The sequence below is a fragment of the Platichthys flesus genome, chromosome 12, assembly GCF_949316205.1.
Source record: "Platichthys flesus chromosome 12, fPlaFle2.1, whole genome shotgun sequence".
Lineage (NCBI taxonomy): Eukaryota > Metazoa > Chordata > Actinopteri > Pleuronectiformes > Pleuronectidae > Platichthys > Platichthys flesus.
Window position 1 is genome coordinate 11027606 of NC_084956.1, and position 18899 is coordinate 11046504.

Consider the following 18899-nt stretch of genomic DNA (forward strand, 5'->3'; position numbering starts at 1 on the left):
CCTGAGGGGAAGCAACATATCCTTTCGCTGCTATGTGATGATTGATCTAATAGTAACCTGCTGGACAGCATCAAGGAACACATCCTCTTCTTGCTCCGCTACTCCTCCGCTCGCTGCTAATCTCCACATCGCCGCGCCAGATGGCCGTTCCTTGACACTTAAAAGTGCAGTTATACAAGTCAACTTTTATAGACTACCTTTGTGCTTTGCTTGAATATTTCCATTTCACCCCGCTGCAGCGTTAGTGGCAAGCGTTTTTGGTTTCGCAGGATAAGGGTTTAAGAGATGGGATCAGGGATCTATATATTTAATTACAATTTAAGGTTCAATATCAGTTGAGTATTTTTTTAGGGTATTGATGCTCTTTCACCTCTGATTCCATCTGTTCCTGTCTGATTTGTATCGCATGCATTGCCTTCATCTGTGCTCTATTTCTGTGTCACGGCGCTGTGAGTCTTTGATGTGGTGCCGGACTCACTGAGGCCTGTGTAAAACAAGCTGAGCAAGTGGATCTTTGTCTGCAAACACTTGGACACAGTGTTATTGTTGCTTTTTATTGGGCTCAGGCTCAGTCTGGCATCAAAAGTCATGGATGAACAAAGGACGAGTTCCTGGTTGGGTTTTAGGAGATTAGATTTAAGCAATTTTCGGGAATAAGAAGCATTGATCCCCCTAAATCCTGCAGGGTGAAAACACTCCAACAGCTTTTCTACATGTTCCTTTTTCCGGTGCAGTGGCCGATCTGAACATGCCTGCTTGGAATGAGCTGTTTGCTCGGCCTGTGGTGATGTTGCAGCTCTTCTTTCAGAAACCGTAAAAGGGACCTGCAGTAATTTGGCCGCTGCAAGTGAAGACCCGGCTTGCAGGACTCAGTCTGCAGAACCAAGAGGCTGCGACACCGCTGCTGCACAAAGAGCTGTTCACCTGTTCAGTGAAGCCCGACTCAGTCTGCAGAACCCAGAAGGAATGGTTGTTGCCGTCGTTGTGAACACGCTGTCGTTGTGGTCCACAATGTCACTTGCATCGATGAATTCCAGTCGCTGTGGCTGTGGAGTACTGATCGTCTGTTTATTTAGATTTAATTAATATTCAACATATCACACCAAATAAAACACTGCATTTCCCTGGGCCCTTAACAATACACATGTGAAGCTGATAAGAAGAGATATCTGAGCCACAGGCAGATGGGATTTCTGTTATCATTAGATAAGTTGTGTGGTTTCTGCTCTGATGAACAAACCAAACATGCAAAGTTTAGTGACGAAAACTGATCTTTCCTTGTTACCTGATGCTTTTATTAAAAACTAATTCCCACCATTATACTAACACAGGACTGACTTAATGCAATATACTGCACTGATTTGTCTCTTCTGTTCCCATATATGAACTGGAATGTCTTTTGCTGGGATCTGGACTGAAGAATTATGGTGTGATCTCTGGAAAAGACATGAAAACCAAATAATTTGTGTAAGGCTGTGACTTAATCCCTGCTCTGTTTACAGCCTGAAGCCTGGAACTTGGGAGTTTTCCAACACTGCGACTAAAACTTACACTCAGATTGCGACACTGGTTGAACCCCACGTGAAACGAAAGTTCAGCTTCATTTTCAGCAGTTCAGTTCACACATCTGTCAACGGGCTCCACCGAGGTTTGACGTGTGTTTTGAAATCTACTCGACTTAATATATTACTCGCAACTTACTGTAATTCTTCCTTGGCGATGTCCCTCCATGTGCTTTGTTGAACTTTTGACAAAATGTGCTGCCGAGTACAACGGCTAACCTGATTTCCTCAGTTGTAAATTGCCGATCAGAGCTTTCTTGGGACGTTCTCGGTTTCCAGGAAAGAAAGAAAAAAGAAAAAGTCAAATTTGCTCAAAACATTTGCAGCTTTAAGAAAAACTGAACCGAGCCGCTCTGGTTTGTTATTAATAACATTCGTTGCTCGAAAGGAATCGGAAGAGAAATCAGCTCAGCAATGAGTCAGATATGTCGAATCCCTTATTAACTGGTGTGACATCTGTTTCCGTTGCTGCTTTTTATTATGTCATGGTATTTTAAATGTTTTGCTGATGAATGCAAATAGATGGAAGGATTAAGAGATTACCTCTTTTCATTTCACTTCCTCTAAATATTTGGTGGGTTATGTGAGAAACAATGCCTCATCGTGAGTCACTGTGCAGCTTATGGAACTTCCTCTGTTGCTTATGTGCAGCAGCTAATTAGTAAAATTGTATAAATTAATTTAAACCACAGGTAGGGGGCTATTGAATTAGTAAATGTTGCCATTCTTTCCAGACAGGGCAAAGCAAAACATCATCCAATGTGTCTTTCTATTCAGGTTGTGATTGTTAAATTCATACATTTAGTATTCACACCCAGAAAGTTAGCATTTGAATCTTGCTGCCATGTGGCACAGATGTGGCGAAGGGGGTCGGGCAAAAAGCTGAACCTCAACTTACCGTGATAGAAAAAGCATTGTGTATAGAACAGTGTACTAATGTGTGTATGATTAGGTGAAGTGCTTTGAGTGGAAAAATATGATATACATACAGTTCATTTCACATTCTGCCAATAGGTAATTGATACATATTAAGGGAGGCAGGTGTGACAGATCAGAACATCAAAGTCTTACAGCCAGGGAAGATATAAATTAGACATTTTGCCTTTTTCCTGTAATGTGTTACATATGTTTTCATATGTTAAAGTTTTGCAAAGTTAAAAAGCCTGAAGTCAGCAGTAAAGGGAGCTTTAAAAAAACAGACAGGAGTTAAAACCATGTGAAAAGAGGAATTCACACAGTTTGAGGAAAGTGATGTGTTTTCTGAACATTAGAGCATAAAAGTAACAACACAAATTAAAATGTATAACCTGAAGTGCAATAGGTCTCCTTTAAAAGTGTACAATCTTTGAATGAGAGGATGAAAAGAAGAAGAAGCCTGCAAGTTCTGATTTATGAACACTAGCACTGTCTAACTAACTAAACCAGGAAATCTACTTTATAATTAGCTATAAACAATATCAACAGTGTTGGGTGATGAATGTTGTTGATTGGTTGTCCTTCTCGCCATATTGGTTGCTGTTTGCAACGTATATAATGGCACCTGGATTGTGAACTGTAGTGTGTGGTGGTTACTCTCTTGTTTTCTCCTCCTCCTGAGGATCCTGGAGAGGCGTTCTCTCCGTCCATAGGGGGACGTTCCTCGAGATTTTGGCTCGGACTATCGATAAATTCTTCTCTCACCGTGGTCACTTAACATTGTCTCCTATTATCATCTGTGTTCTGGTCTTTATCGCTCAAACACAGGAACCAAGCAGATGAATGTCTGCATTGTTCTGTCAGAAATAATGTCAGAGCTTCCAGTTTCTCTCTTGTGCAATCCCACGCTTTGACACAGAATTGGGTTTTTGCTCCACTTTTGTAATTGAATATGGAAGCTTGTCCATCAGAGCTGTTTTTGTGAAAAGATGATGAAATCCATTTTCTGTAATTTCTGTATTTTCCACCAGCAGTCTGTAAAGAGCTCTTCTAACAGACAGTGGTGGAGAATCCAGGTGTGTTTTTCTAAAGATGTTTCACCTTCTTGTCAATGTTTCACGTTCAATTTACCAACCTGGAAATGTTATTATATTATGTACCTAATTGATTAAGGTAGATGATACTGGGATTGTCCCTATGAAAATGAACATTTTTGAATAACGTTTCTTAATAAAAGGAAGCCAACTTAAAACATTTAGTTGGCGAATAGATAGTAAATGCTCATATGTATAGTATAAAAAATAAAATACATCGTTTTCATATCTTATTGCATTCATTTTCAAAAGTAAAACCAGGAAGGGAGGATGGAAAGAAAGCCAAAATGAAATCTATACATTCTTTTTTTCGACATGTGCTCTAATGAAATTCATATGTGAGTTGCTCTCATTTTACAGTTTGTTTCTCTCACAGCCTTCAACCTACATTTACTCCACAGTTATTACATGGACGGCAGAGTGAGCAAAGCGGAGGACTTTCTAAAGACTCGTCTGTTGGACACTCTGACGGAGCAGATAACTAAAGTGACCAAGGTATAACACGCTTGCCTCAAAGTAACTTCCACAACAAATAATCTCAGTTTATCTGTAGACTGTATATACACTGTTTGCCTAAGCCTAAACACGATCCTGTACATTGTCAGCCCCCAGACTTCAATAGCAGAAGTATGATTTTATCTCTATTTGAGCTTCTCTTCTCTGGCCGCCTGTGGGTTTTACAACGGATTTTCAAATATTGCTCTTGACTTTTAAGGCCCTGCTTGATTTGGCACCGAGCATCTTGGCTGAGTTTCAAAATCCATCCTCACCAGCCTGTAGTCTGAGATCAGCTGATAAGAGCCTGTCAGCTATTCCTGAGTTGAGGCTGATGACCAATGGTGACAGGGCCTGGGCTGTCTGGGCCATGAACCAAATAGTTGACAAACTGTTTTTTAATCTCAGTTTTACCAAATTTATTTTTCAGACTGTTTTTATCTGTCCCTTTTATGTCTCTTTTAAAGTTACTTTGAAGTGATTTACATGCTATTTCCCTTGTCTTTCTATTTGTTGTCTTTGATATTGGTAGTGTAATTGAATCCTTCATTTGTCCTCTTTGTGGATACGGACAGATAGATTGATAGATGGATAGATAGATAGATAGATATATAGATAGATAGATAGATAGATAGATAGATAGATAGATAGATAGATAGATAGATAGATAGATAGATAGATAGATGTAGTATCCACATCAACACATTTGATTCTGAAGTTGTCTGGAGTCAAATCTCTACTGTAGATTTAACAGTAGGTTAATATTTGGTTTATATTTCAGTTGCCCGAAGACTATTTAGTCTTTCAGACAGACCTGAGGGATGATCTGAAGAAATAACTGTTTTAATCTTGAGGTTGATTTGATTTGAGCTCAGTTATTAAACATCCAGACCTCAGCTAAGTTCTTGTGATGATAGAGCCACACACACACTGACTGAAGAGCGAAACATCTTAATAAAAGGGTTGTGTAAACATGGGGCTGTTGTTTTAAATTTGTGAGAGATGAACAGAGCTGAAGTGTTTGAGCTGAACTTCAAACATACAATGAAATGTAACAGGAGTGGGGTTCATCTGTGCCAAACCAAAGTCAGCTGTATTTCAGGTTTTTCGTATATATGCACCTTATATATTTTTATATGTAAAGGTCACTCTCAGAAATAAATCCAGCACAACAAAATGATGATTCTAGGTCACTGTGACGATTTACATGGATTATTGAAAATGTGAAAATCTTCATGAAAACGATGCCTCGATTGCAAAACACCGAAGTGAGATCCAAATGGAGCTTGGATTTCTTAGCAGCATGGATTTAGTTGATTCTCATGTGTTCCCATCACTCACTGCAGGTTGTGAACGCACACACTCCCGGTAAGAAGGTGTGGCTGGGTGGACTGGGGCCGGCGTGGACCGGAGGCATCAGTAATCTCTCTGACACATACGCTGCTGGCTTTCTGTAAGTACCGGGGCCATCCACCGACCATTGTTTTGTCTTTTGTAATCATTAACGAGCAAGATGACTATTTATTTATCCACTCAAAATCCTCTGTAACATTGCTCATAGTTTTTCTCTGTTCATGTTCCAGGTGGGTGAACACGTTGGGCATGGCCTCCGTGCAGGGGATCGATGTTGTGCTGCGTCACTCGTTCTTTGACTACGGATACACACACCTTGTGGATCAGAACTTTAACCCTTTACCTGTAAGTCTCTCACTGTCAGCTCAGCATGAATCAGGAATGCTTTCCACTGTCGAGGCCTTGATTAATACGTCTCCACCGTAATAACAAGGATCTGATCCGAGCGGTCCCGCTGGTGCCCCGGACCTCTGTCCGGATCAGACCCAGTGCCTGGATGGCACCTCTCGCTCTTTCCCGTGGGAGCTATTAGCTGAGATGAAAGCCGTTTAGTGGCGATGAGTGGATAGACGCGGGGGCGAAATGCCATGTAACCTTAGCCCTTTGTCAGTGGCTCGGGACAGTGTCACTGCTCCCCTCATCCTCCCTCACATCATGTGTGCTTCTCTGTGCGGGACCGTCGGCCGGTGAGAGATCTGTAACCTGAGAGGCCGACGCACAGACATGTTAGTAAAATAGCCTGCAACGCTGTGTGAAGTAGAACTGCACAGTCCCAGGTTCCCCCAGAGAAACCAGCTCTGTCCAAAACACATTTTAAAATGCGCCGTTCTTTTTATTTAGTTGAGCATGATGGGTGTGAAATTAAACAACACAGACATGGACACACACACACACGTTTCAGGTCGTAATGTTTCTTTATTGAACATTAAATGTTCCACAGTAATTTGTTTCTTATAAAATAAGAGCTTTTCTGTCTTAGCCTTCAACTGATCTCATTTAGCTGCATGGGAAAAACTTTTATTTGCATTGTGAAGAAGTGATTAATCACCAGCATGAGCCAAGTGCATAAAAACACTTATACTAAAAAGGATTTATATTAAGCTGAGGCTTAATATATTATGTTCCTTTAATAAAAGAGAAAGGAATGATGGAATCAAGGTATTTATCACACATTTATTGTTATTCAAGATTCAAGATTCTTTGTTCTCCCCTTTCTCAGAAATAGCTGCTAGAATAAGTATTGGCAATCCTTATTTACTGCTAATGTTATTGGGCTCATGAGAGCCCAACATCATCAACTTTTATTAAAACCCTCTTTCGTCCTTTTCTAGAGGGTGTGGACTTTTTTTTATTTTCTTGCCTCTTTTAAAACACAAGAGATTAAACGATCAATGTGTCTAGTTTTATTTATTCCCTCTTCGTCTCCTTTATTTTTCTGGGAAAGACGGAGTGCTGCTCGGCTCCCAATGCTGTACCATGGCTGGGTGTCTGAAGGCAGCAGCAGCCTACCTGCTGAGAGAACTCAATGCAGGGCCAACCCGTCCTCTGTGTGGGAAATGTATAACCTTGCCTCTTCCCCTATAATCCAAGCCTGAGGTCCAACGAATGACTCAACCACTTAACTTTAACTTTACCTTTACCCACCCTGCTCCAACCATTCTCTCGCTCCATGGTTTCTTTTTTTTTATACTCCACATAGGCTTCTTGTATCCCTTAAGTTGAGCAAACGAGATGTCAGTAAACAGTGTGTGGCAGGTGAAATCATATTGCTCTTATCTGAAAAATATCTTCAAATGTCCCCCCTTATATGTGTGGACGTCACAGTCTCCATTTCCAGATACAGTGCAAAGGCTGCAGTTTAGAGTGTCACAACATACCAGCTTGCAAACCTAACGACTCTGAATACTGTTGGAGATATTTCAGCTTTTTACTTCCACCAAGGAGGTTTTGTTTTTCGTCTGTTTTCTTCTTGGTTTGTTGTTTGTTTAGCAGGATTACGCAGAAACTATTGAACAGATTTCCACGAAACTTTCTGGAAGGATCTAACATCCATTTTATTTCTGGGCGGATCTCTACATTGCCTTGTGAGATGAAATATCCACTAATCTCCCAGGGAAAAATTCATGCGGCTTAATGAAAAGAATTAAAAACAGGTATATTTATAGGACTGATTTCTATGAGTGTGTGGAATTAGTTGCGGCTTGAGGGATTTTAAGAGAACTGAACGCCACCCTAGTTCTGGATATGTTCTTAATTTTGAACAGCCTCTTGGTATTTAATCGGAAAGCTAATAAGATTAGAATCTAATCAAATCAAAAAAACACTGAACTTCCTGGATTAGGAGAGATTAACCAGTTGTCGAGCAGCCGACCAGACTTTCATTTGACCTATTTAGCCGAACACTAAAATTGTTGTTCTCTCTGTTACCGTCTTCCTTTCCTTTCACCGTGCAGCTGAGGTTTGATTGCTCTCTGTTGTATTGTTTAACTTTGTGGAGTCCTTGACATGTTTCTGGTTTACTTGTCTTCCTTCTCCGTTTCTTGGCAGACACGGCATTCTGATTAGATGTAGATGTGAAGGCTGTTCCTCCAATTGATGTCTGTCTGTCTGTCTGTCTGTCTGTCTGTCTGTCTGTCTGTCTGTCTGTCTGTCTGTCTGTCTGTCTGTCTGTCTGTCTGTCTGTCTGTCTGTCTGTCTGTCTGTCTGCCTGTCTGTCTGTCTGTCTGTCTGTCTGTCTGTCTGTCTGTCTGCCTGTCGGTCTGTCAAGATAAGAAGAGCTGCGGGCAACAAAGACAGGGAGACAGACAAGCAATTAGACAGGAAAACAATTTAGACAATTTGGGGCCTCAGCTAAACGCCCCCCCCCCCCAAAAAAAAAAAAAGAAAAAGGAAACAAAAGAATCAGCATAATGCCCAACTAACTCATCTTCTGCTTGGGGATTTCAAAACAGCCCTAGTTTCAAATATTTACATTTATGATGGTTTCCTTTACTTGTGTTTTTGTGATTTCATCCCAAATCATGCATTTAGCACCTCTCCGCCCGTTTCACACAATTAAAACCCCCGACTCGTGTAACTTTGTTTTATACACTATGTAATAATCACAGATCCCAGCTCTAGACCATACATTCATCCATCCATCCCTGTGCCTGTGGCCCGCGCTATACAGTTCCATACTGTGCTCTGCTTCTTCGATGCCTTGGCAGCAAATTAAGTTAAAGCCTGCATGGAAAAAAAGAAGCCCTTAAATGTTGCCATATGCAGGATTGCATGGGAACTTCCTGAGGAACACATGTTGTTCTGGGTCTCTCGGAAGAGGTGTTGAGTCTGTGTAGTCTATAGAGTGGGACGCGGTGCGGCGGAACCCCTCAGCAATGATAACAGAAGGCAGCAATTCATGCTCGAGCATAATATTTTGTCAAAATGTCACATTTAAGACCTGTCAATCCTGAGCGGGTCGGCGGCTGGCGTATACAACGTGGCAGGTTGCACGTGACGCTCAGCCCCAGCTCAATGTCAAAGTGTCAACGTGTCAAAGCGCTGACGTGTCAGACATTTTCTCGGAATGTATCTTTTTCATTTCTTTTTTATTTCACTCCTTTACTGACAGGCTGATTTGCTGGCACATTATTAATTCTCACAGTTTGGGAAATTGAATCTGTTTGTACAATCACCGGGACATTTCATGGCTGAATATACAATATGCAATGTTCCCTTTCAGGGGGATCCCAGATCAGGAGACTGTTGTAATAAATGGTCTCTTTCAATAAAAGTCCTGATGCACGTAACCACAGTGGAGGTGGGAACGATTATAAAGTGTTTTCCTGCCGTCAGTCAGTTCTGCTCTTTAAAAAACCTCCTTTCCACACCTGCCTGCTTTGGCTTTATACCTTTACACAACAACCAGGTGAATCCTGTCCTGAGCTGAGGATGATGGAATCAACCCCGTCATGTCATAAAAGTAACATGTGTGCGTGTTCCCTGGTGTTTTTCCCACAGGACTACTGGTTTTCTCTGGTCTTCAAGCGTCTGGTAGGTCCGAGAGTCTTGGCGGTGCGGGTGGCTGGACTGCAGAGGAAGCCGCAACCGGGACGAGTCATAAGAGACAAGCTGCGCATCTACGCCCACTGCACCAGCTACTACAAGTACGTGCAACTGGCTCAACCCCCCCCCCGGAGCGGTTTGTGACCTGCACCTTAACACGCCGAACATGAACACTGTCATCTTACACCCTGATTTGGGAAAATGTTTTTCTTTTTGAGGCCGACAGATGACACAGACACACATGCTCCTCGGTGATGTGTAGTAATGCTCCGGGAATGTCCTGGAAGATTTGGATGGAAAAACAGGCGGCTGCGGTTTGGGATCTCTCTCTGTGCCCCCGAGTCCTCCTTCAAACACCTGTGGCCCGGTGTCTAGTGAGGAGGAACAAAACCCCCAGCTGGCCCATTCGGCTTCTCATAAATAAGCAGACCGCAGGCACCCGCTCATTCCCAGCTCCGAGCCTATAAAAGTGAACGGGTATCACTTATCAGGTGTGTGGGTTCTGTCTCGCTGCCGTCAAAGAGCCGCTGAAAGGTGTGCGAGGCCTTTATCCCAAGTCGGGATTGGCTGGAGGGGGGGGTATTGCGAGGGGAAGGGGGAGGGACAATACGGCGGTCTGTGCCGGGAGGAGATGAAGAGTGCCACCGTGGCCGGTTCAAGGTTATCATTTAACCCAGGCCGGTGGCTGTCAGCACCAGGCTAGACTTACGGCCTGACCCTAGACAGGGTCTCGTTTACAGGTGGAGCATCTTTTTAGAGAAGTAGCGGAGCACGACACAGACAGACGGCCCATAAATGGCGTTGCATAACTAGCACGCAAATAGTTGAAATTGTTCTCAGCGAGCGCTCACTCCCTCGGCCGCCTGGTGAAGTTGAAAGCCGAGAGACGTCGATGACATGTGGTCGGCTCAGTTTAATGCAACTTTCAGCGCCGGGCTCATGCGATGTGACAGTGAGGGACTCGGGATGTGCCTCTCAAATCCAAAAGGCACTTCAGTTGCCATAATCTCTGCCACTTTGTGGTTTGAGTCAGCCCTCAAGTGGACGAGCCATTGTAGTCTCGGTGGTTTGACTGTGCTGTGTTAGACAGCGCGGTGGTATATGTGCTCAGGCACTCAGCGGTTTGAAGAGTCCTTGCAGATTAGATATTTGACTTTCACCGCCCTTTTACCCCCTTTAGCGGTTTGCACTGCAGTTTTCTTCTTTCACTTTCCCAGAGAAGCTCCGACATCAAACGGCATCAACGTGTTCATGTTCCCGCTTTGGATCCGCGAGAACCTCATCGTTTGAAAAGGCTTTTAGAGGTCATTACTTCTCCTTCCATCTGAGCATCTGATCTGTCACCCCCGGAGCCACGGTCCACGATTCTCAGTCACACAAGCAGACATGTTCCCGTGTTCTCCACTTTTATCTCTCTTGGTAAATACGTTGAATATTAGCCGTCTTGCAACGTTAATGGCATAAAATTACTAGAACTGTGGCCGAAAGAACAAAGACTAACCTCAAACGTGAAAAACCAAGCTTTACTGAAATGAGATTTTGAGGATGGTAGGAGAAGTGTCTACGAGTCTGTTAAGCCGATGACCACCAAGGGTGACATGTGGTATTCACTACAGCTGTGTTGTCTTTGTCCTCATATCTGGGCCCTTATTAGATTATATTATGGTGGTCTTATCTGTCTGACTTAGTTATTTACCTTTGGCCCGTATCCCTATCAACTGGTGTCCCCAGTGCTTAGCTCTCAGGAGAGACACCCGCTCTGTTGTCTGTGTAACTCAAGAGGTGTTGTCGTTCACACCCTCCATCCCCGCGGAATACCCCAGTGACACGTTTTTAATACCGGGTACTGTACGAGAGCGGCACGCTGTTGCATCACAGAGACTTTGTGAGCATGACACAGGCTTTGAAAATGAAATATGGTTTATCATCGGTCATGCTAAATATAGAGGATGATAAAGGACAACGTGACGGATCTTCCATCTTGAGCTTGCTTTATCTTTATTATTTTTCTGCAGGCCCTTTTGATCTCGATTAGATCAAGGAGCAGCGGTTTGATTCCATTACTATATGTAATAAAAATATCAAAGACTTTCCCCTCTTTGTAGTCATCTTTAATTATAGAGAATTTTATTCAACATGGCAACATAATATATAATGAATCCCCATTAGCAGATGTGGAGAGGAGCAGTTCTTTTTTTCTTTTTTTTTTACTCTTTCGTCCGGAATATTCTTTCTGAAGCTGAAGGGAAATTATCATGTTTTTCTTTGTGCAATCAGCCATAACTACGTGAGAGGCTCCATAACCATCTACATCATCAACCTGCATCGGTCGCGGAAGAAAATCAAGTTAGCGGGAACGTTACGGAACAAGACGGTGCATCAGTACCTGCTGCAGCCCCACGGCGCTGACGGACTCGGAGCCAAGTGAGTAACACTCTCTCAACGCAAATATACAAATACACACAAGCTGGCATTTAGTTATTGTTGTCTGTGCCGACAACACTGGGGTCTTCTTCTTCCGACTGGTTCCATTCATCATTCACACAAATGCACTGGTCTGGAGACACGCACGAGTCTTCAAGTTCTGTTGTTGCTTTTATAAAATAAAGGAAAATAAGTCAAAACAATAATTACGATTTGAAAACCGTTGAGATGAGGGAAAGGTGATAATGAGTTTTCATAACAGCTTCATGGGTGTTAAGCTATTTTATTTTGCACCACTAAACATTCATCCATAGCTGCAGTGAATGGATTTCTAGAAATGGGTCTTGAGCTGTATAAATCCCATCGAGTCGTGTTGCGAATACGCACTACAAAACATGTTAACACCCCATCAAGATGTATTTATCTACATTGTAGTCGCATTAAGTCCTAAAAGTGTTATTGAACCATTTAAGTGTTACATTGATTTTTCCTTTATCGGTGAAGAACTGTTAAGGGTAGCTATTAATTCACATAGTAATAACATATTGCACTGCTATACCAAAACTCACCAACTAAGTTATCAAAGCTCCTGCCACAGAGAGACTGTGGGAAACGCTGGGCGCTTTAACCGTTTGGCTGCCAGAGTTCTCCCTGTCCTGTTATTCTGACTTCTCTTTAAGCCTCAAATCCTGGAATAACAGGACTGTGTGTGTGTGTGTGTGTGTGTGTGTGTGTGTGTGTGTGTGTCTCTCGGTTCGTCTTTGTGTTATACGATACCTACAAACGGCCTTAATAGAGGCTCAGCCATGATCCTTCAATAACAGCGTAATGATGGAGGATGTTTTAGGAATTACAACAGGATCGTGAGGCAATTAATAAGAGAGTAAGTTAACGACGGACCTTTTTCAGGCCTTAAGTGCTTCCTGTTGCCACACGCAGCGCAGGGACACTTTTATGAAAAATTTAGCAAGTCCAGATGTCTATAAATTTGAGTAGTAGGTTCTTTCTTTATATCGCTGGCCAAGTTTGCAGGTCTTTGAATGTCGATAGCAAGTCTTGTGTAATGCAGTTTGATTCATAACTTTTTGTATTGAGAGGAGCTTTATTCGAGTTGCTTTACTGAATTTCAGGCTCACGTCAAAATATCCTGACGTTTGGCCTCAATCCTCAACTTTATGATATAATAAAAAAGGTTACTAATAACAAGCCCTGCTTCAAGTTCAAAAGCTGGAAATTTAAGGAGACACTAGTGCATAAATACTGTTTAAGTTAATAGGTTAAATTTATAACGTAATCATGAACCCCAAAATACGGTACTTAAACACCATGTTTTATGTATATAGGTAAACGATGGATTTTGAAATGGGTAAAATAAATCAAGCAAAATGATTTGTTATATTTTGCTACTGACTTTTTTCCCTGTATTAATTACAGTTCTGTCTTTTTGTGATAATTGTCTTTATATTTCGCTGACGATGGATTTATGTGCCCAGTTCACTACAACTTACAGCAACTGGACGCAACCACTCTGCGGCCATAATTCTTATGTTTTGTGTTTTTGCTATGGTAAAATTATTAATGAATATTAGTGAAACTTTCATGAATCAAAAGAATACAAGCCCTGCAGCATCTCACTCTGTTCCCCGTGTAAGAAAGAAAGAAGAGAAGGTTTTCCATTTAACCGAGCAAGGCTGAATATGAGTATTTCACAGTCACTCTACATCACTCTACATTTAGTTTGTGCTGAAATCGACCCTGAAGGAAAATAAAGCAATAACTTTGTGAAATCAAGTTGTTGAATACACAGTATTATAGCAACAATCAATTTAAAAAAACATGATAAATTAGAATATGTGAAATAATAATTTAAACAATTTGTACCTTGCTCCAAAGAGGTTACGTTTTCATTTGGGTTTGTTTGTTTTCTGTCCGCCTGATAGTTATTATGATCACACTAAAACTACCTGACAGATTTCAATGAGAGTTGGTGTAAGATTGCAGTATTGGTCGGGAAAGAATCCAGTCAATTTTGGTGAGGATCCAGATCAGGGGCAGAGATCTAGGATATTTCTTTTCTTTCTTAAACATTGTAAGATAAGGCCTTTTTCACCATTTTCATTGATTCTCAGAGAATAATTCATGGATCTTGATGACCTATCAGGGATGTTTTATTTAATTATGAGTGTGTGAAATGCAGGTGCAGATTGGAGTAAAAATCCAGCTTGTAAAGACTTTGTAGTTCAAACACGGCAAATAAATAATTTGCCTTAAAATTGACTATTTCCGTGCAGTTGGCTCCAAGAAACGGGTGTTGACAAATACATTAGCTGTCTCTCATTGATGCAGATTCCCCCCTCACAAATTCAGGTTTTGCCTCCATGCAGTTGTGATTTAGCAGTTTTGTAGCGGCAGCACCCCCTAGTGACAACTGACAAAACCATTACCCTGACACAGTGAAGCCAAATCTCCATCCACCTCCCGGCCTAATCTTTCCATCAGACATGTTTTACTCTGACTGAGCTAACGCAGTCCGTGTTTCCCGTCTCCTCCTCTTTGCAGACACGTCCAGCTGAATGGGGAGAAGCTGCTCATGTTGGACAACGAGACGTTCCCGGAGCTCAAGCCCAAGACGCTGAGGGCTGGACGGACCATCGCCATGCCCCCCATGACCATAGGCTTCTACGTAATCAAAAACATTAACGCGTACGCCTGTCGCAGATAACACAGACCCCCTTCGCTGCTGAGATACGGACTCAAACCATCAACCCTCTGTCAGCTTGACTAACAGCTTCAAAAACAGTGTGGCTCATTTGTCCAGGAAAACCGAATTAGGACTCAGGACTTTAGGACTCTTCAGTAGAGTGGACACATGGCTTGAGTACAGCTGAATCCTCAGCTTTAACAACAGCCTCTTCAACATTTATTTCAACGGTTATATCTTTACCATCCAAATTAAAATAAACTCAGCCCTTCCCTCCTCGTTCCCTCCTCCAGCAAAGACAGATTAGCCCACGACACACACACACACACTGGGCCGCACTGAACACTCATCAGTTCTTTTCACAGGCAGTTCCTCATATGCTATAAGATTTATATATGTATAGACAATGGTTGTTCTATGTCTGCGTATGAAGTTTATGTTTTGAAGTTAAACAAAAGGTTGACATTCTTGGACTTGTTTAAGCAATGTTTTTTTGTTGCCTCCGCCACGGAACTTGTGTTTTTTAACCCTTCACCATTTGTTGGTTGGTTGGTTTGTGTGTTTGTATGTTTATTTGTATGTGAGCAAGACTACACAAAAACAACACCACGGATTTCCACGAAGCTTGGGGAAAGGATCCGGTGTGGGTAAGGGATGGAACCATTCGATTTTGGTGCGGATCTGGAACAGGGAGCAGATCCAGGATCTTTTTTTCCCCTTTCTATGAGTGTGTGTTTAAGGGGACTGTTGGGCCTTGGCGGAGGTATGCGCTCTACTGATTACAACTCAAATTATCTCTGTGTCTGCTACAAGCTTTTTCTAATCTTCCATTGACAGAAAGAGAAAACTTTGTGCCGGCAGCGTCTCTGAGGCACACACACACACACACACACACACATACGTCACATTTAGTTTGAGTTGATGCTTTCCACAAAGACAAAACGCCGAGGTATGTAGGTGGTCAGTCCTGGACTAACCGAGTGTTGTGTGTGTCTGTGTAAGTGTGTGTGTGGGTCTATGCATGTGTTAAATTGATAAAAGCTACTGATGTGTCTGTCCAGTCGGAAGGTATACATTTCTTTCCCTCGCTCCATCACAGTGGCTCAAAGGGAAATCTGTTTCTTTCAAAGGCTGTGTTTTTTGTTCTTTTTGCTTGTTTTTGTGCGTTGTTGCTTTTCTGCTGCAGGTTTCAATTTAAATCCAGAGTAATGTGCCGCTGGTGCTGCTTTGCATCAGATCCGCAGCCGAAGGACAACGTGAACCCGTCTACAGCATCTGTCCCCACGTAGCCCACGTTGTTGCTTCAGATACGAAAATCCAGTTTTTCAGGTTTAGTTGAACGTATCTCACTATCTCTCCAGTGTGATCTCACCGTTTATAATCCTCTCATGCTGCTAGTTTTTGAAAATATACGTTATATATTTTACATAATTGTGTACAGATTTTCTGTTATATATTATTAGAAAATGTTTTGTACATACAAAAAGACTATTGGAAATAAGGGATTTAAGCTTCATATGTTTATTTACAAACAGTATAATTTATATGAATAAATACATTGTCTTTTAATTCTTTATTTTTAGGACTCGGTTGTGTTAATATGCCCCAACTATAAAGCAACATTTAAAAATAGTTTGAAGGGTTAGGGTTAGAGTAATTTGCAAATGTCACAGTCACAGGCGTTTTATGTAATTCCATTAGAATGATCCATAACCCAAATTTCACCTCTGCATTTATTTGCATTTTATATCATAATTTTTTGACCATTTTATAATGAGCGTGTTATTCTCTGAACCACAGAATGAGTAAAAACAGGACCATGATATAATATTTGCAGATGTACATGGAGGAAGACAAAGCAGGAGCCTGAACATGTTAAATAAAAATAACATTTGTTCTCTGAATGTGTTATAGTTAATGTAGAGATGTTTATATTTCTGTTGGAGAGCATTATTTTAATATGTAAAGAGTTTACATTGATAATAAACACCTACAAATACCTGAAAGGTTGTATAATTCTTAAAAAACTATATTAAACTCACTGTGCTGCAAGTTCTACTTGTGTGTGAGCAGTTGAGGCCCATCACGTGAATTAACGTTGAGTAATGCAGCCAGACTGGACATTAGACAGGAATCTGCAGAGGCACATGGTGACAAGAAGAAGAAGAAAGAGACGTGAAGGAGGTGATTGGTAGAAAAGCTGAAATTCCCTTGTGCAGAAAGAAGCTACAAATGAAATCCGTCTCATTCTAGAAACGTTCTCAAACAAAGGTAGTGGAGGGATGGCGTTAGCATTGTTCGCTCGCTCTTACACGCACATGCACACACTGTGGAAGCGACCAGAGCGAGTCTTTGTAGTGGGAAGAGAGCTGTCTTGTCACTGCACGAGGAAGCTGCTGATGGGAAACATGAAGCCGGGGTGGGGTAAACCTCCAGACCTCAGCTTTGGTCCGGATAGACTAAAACCTGGGCCAGATCTGGCTCGGTGTCTGCTGATGCATCTGCTCGCTGGGATCATGCAGGGAGAAAGATGAAGGACTACTTAGATCTTGTGCTCTGCCCCGATAATGATAAAACGCTCGCTGCTCGAGAGCCTTCACTTCCTCCCAAGGCAAGCAATGGCGCGCGGAGAGAACTGCACGGCGAAAAACCGCACCGCAAAAACTGCAGGGTGCAGATTGTTCCCCCGAAAGCAAGGCGGGCTCGAGCTTCATCCGAAGTTTCACGACTGTGAGTCATTAACACTGGCGACCCTTCAAGAGCTGTGATCCAAAGCATGTACCTTTAATTATATTTTTGTTTTAAGTTCCACTCGTGGAAAATTGGCTCTCTGTTTTTACGTCAGCGACAGAAATGTCTGAACTCCTCCGTTCACATGTGGTTCATTTTAAGCTGGGTCGACATTGTTGACATGTAAGAATCAAACCAGGCTCATTAACACCTGGTCCTCTGAATCGGTTTAAGCACTTTTAGATGAATGTGCCGACATGCTTTATTTGTAAAGTGCGTACGAACCTGGAGGAGACATGTTCACGTACAGAACCTTGAATCGAGCTGGACTTTCTCAAGAAAGTTGCTTGAAATCAGTCGTCAGGGTGAGTTTGAAAAACTCTCCGATCAGCTACGTTTGATACGGATGATAGAAACTGCGGTTCTATGCGAGAGCAAAAAGTAAACTACATTATAACAGGTTCGAAAAAACTGTAGCTGGTTTGTTCCCTGAGTGAATTGAGCACGTCCGACCTGCAGAGTAAAGGGTTAAGAATCACTGACCTGGGTAATAACGAGGCCTCTGTGAACCTCCCGACGTTCGGCTCAGGATCTTATCAACTCAATCTATGGAAAATGGTTTGGATCACACAAACCTGGTTCGTATAAACCCTGAACCCTGCGATAACAACCGACCGGCGTCACTTCCTCTGACAGAAATCGAATTGTCTGCTGATGCAGGAGGACGCGACGTGTCTGGTGTCTGGCCACGTCTGCGTGACAGTGCCTCCTTAGCGGAGGTAACTGTTACCCAGGCCTGCCCAGCACTGTTTACACTCAGTGATTCATTTTGAGACATGCAAGGTCCCCATGCCGTTTTAGCAAACACTGAGGAGTCCGTGATGTTTACTCTGTATATACAGGAGTCAGCTTAAATAAGGCTTCCACGAACGCTGGATCCCTGAAAACTGATGGACTTGATTAGACTCTGGCCCAGGACGACGTACAACTCTTGGCATTTTGGACCATTTTGACCCATGAAAGGTTAATAAAACATAAATATTTATGTTGCTATGGGGTTCCATGCTCCGCTCAGAAGTCGAGCACACAACCAGTGCAGAATATTATGATACAACACAGATATGTTGAAGCCATCGAAACAGTCCCTGAGAAACAGCCTGGTGTTTGGTGAGTGTGTATTTGGGAATGTTGCATATGCAGCATGTGTATGTCTCGTACAAGGTGTTCCCTTCTCTCCAGCATTCACAAAGGATCTGTCCAATGTCTTAATGATGCAGGGAAACATGTTTCAACTATCCATTTTATTATGGGCTGCATAATGCTCTGTTCAATAAGATAAAAGAAGATTGATCTTACAAATCTGGATGTTGTACAAAGACTGAGTTGGATATTTGGAGAAAGACCAAAAAGAGAAACAGTTCTTTCAGAGTTTCAGTGGCTTTCAAAAAGTCCTTAAACCATAATGAATTAAATTTAGGTGCAACAGATATGAAGGAGTCTCAGAATTATTTACACTTCTCCATTATTAAAGATAAGGTGATGTGGCCAAGTGGAGAATAGACCTAGAAACCCCATGTTATC

At 42.1% G+C, this 18899-nt stretch overlaps 1 protein-coding gene across 1 annotated transcript in view; it reads left to right on the top strand.

Annotated features, from left to right (window-relative positions):
* hpse2 (heparanase 2) overlaps positions 1–15705 on the top strand; it is a 52465-nt gene extending 36760 nt beyond the window's left edge. Inside the window, exons 7-12 of the mRNA XM_062401288.1 lie at positions 3973–4066; positions 5413–5519; positions 5650–5764; positions 9419–9564; positions 11741–11887; positions 14447–15705. Coding sequence (XP_062257272.1) covers positions 3973–4066; positions 5413–5519; positions 5650–5764; positions 9419–9564; positions 11741–11887; positions 14447–14609 — 772 coding nt within the window. The 3' untranslated portion in view covers positions 14610–15705. The remainder of the gene's footprint in view (positions 1–3972; positions 4067–5412; positions 5520–5649; positions 5765–9418; positions 9565–11740; positions 11888–14446) is intronic.
* Positions 15706–18899: the final 3194 nt, after the last annotated feature.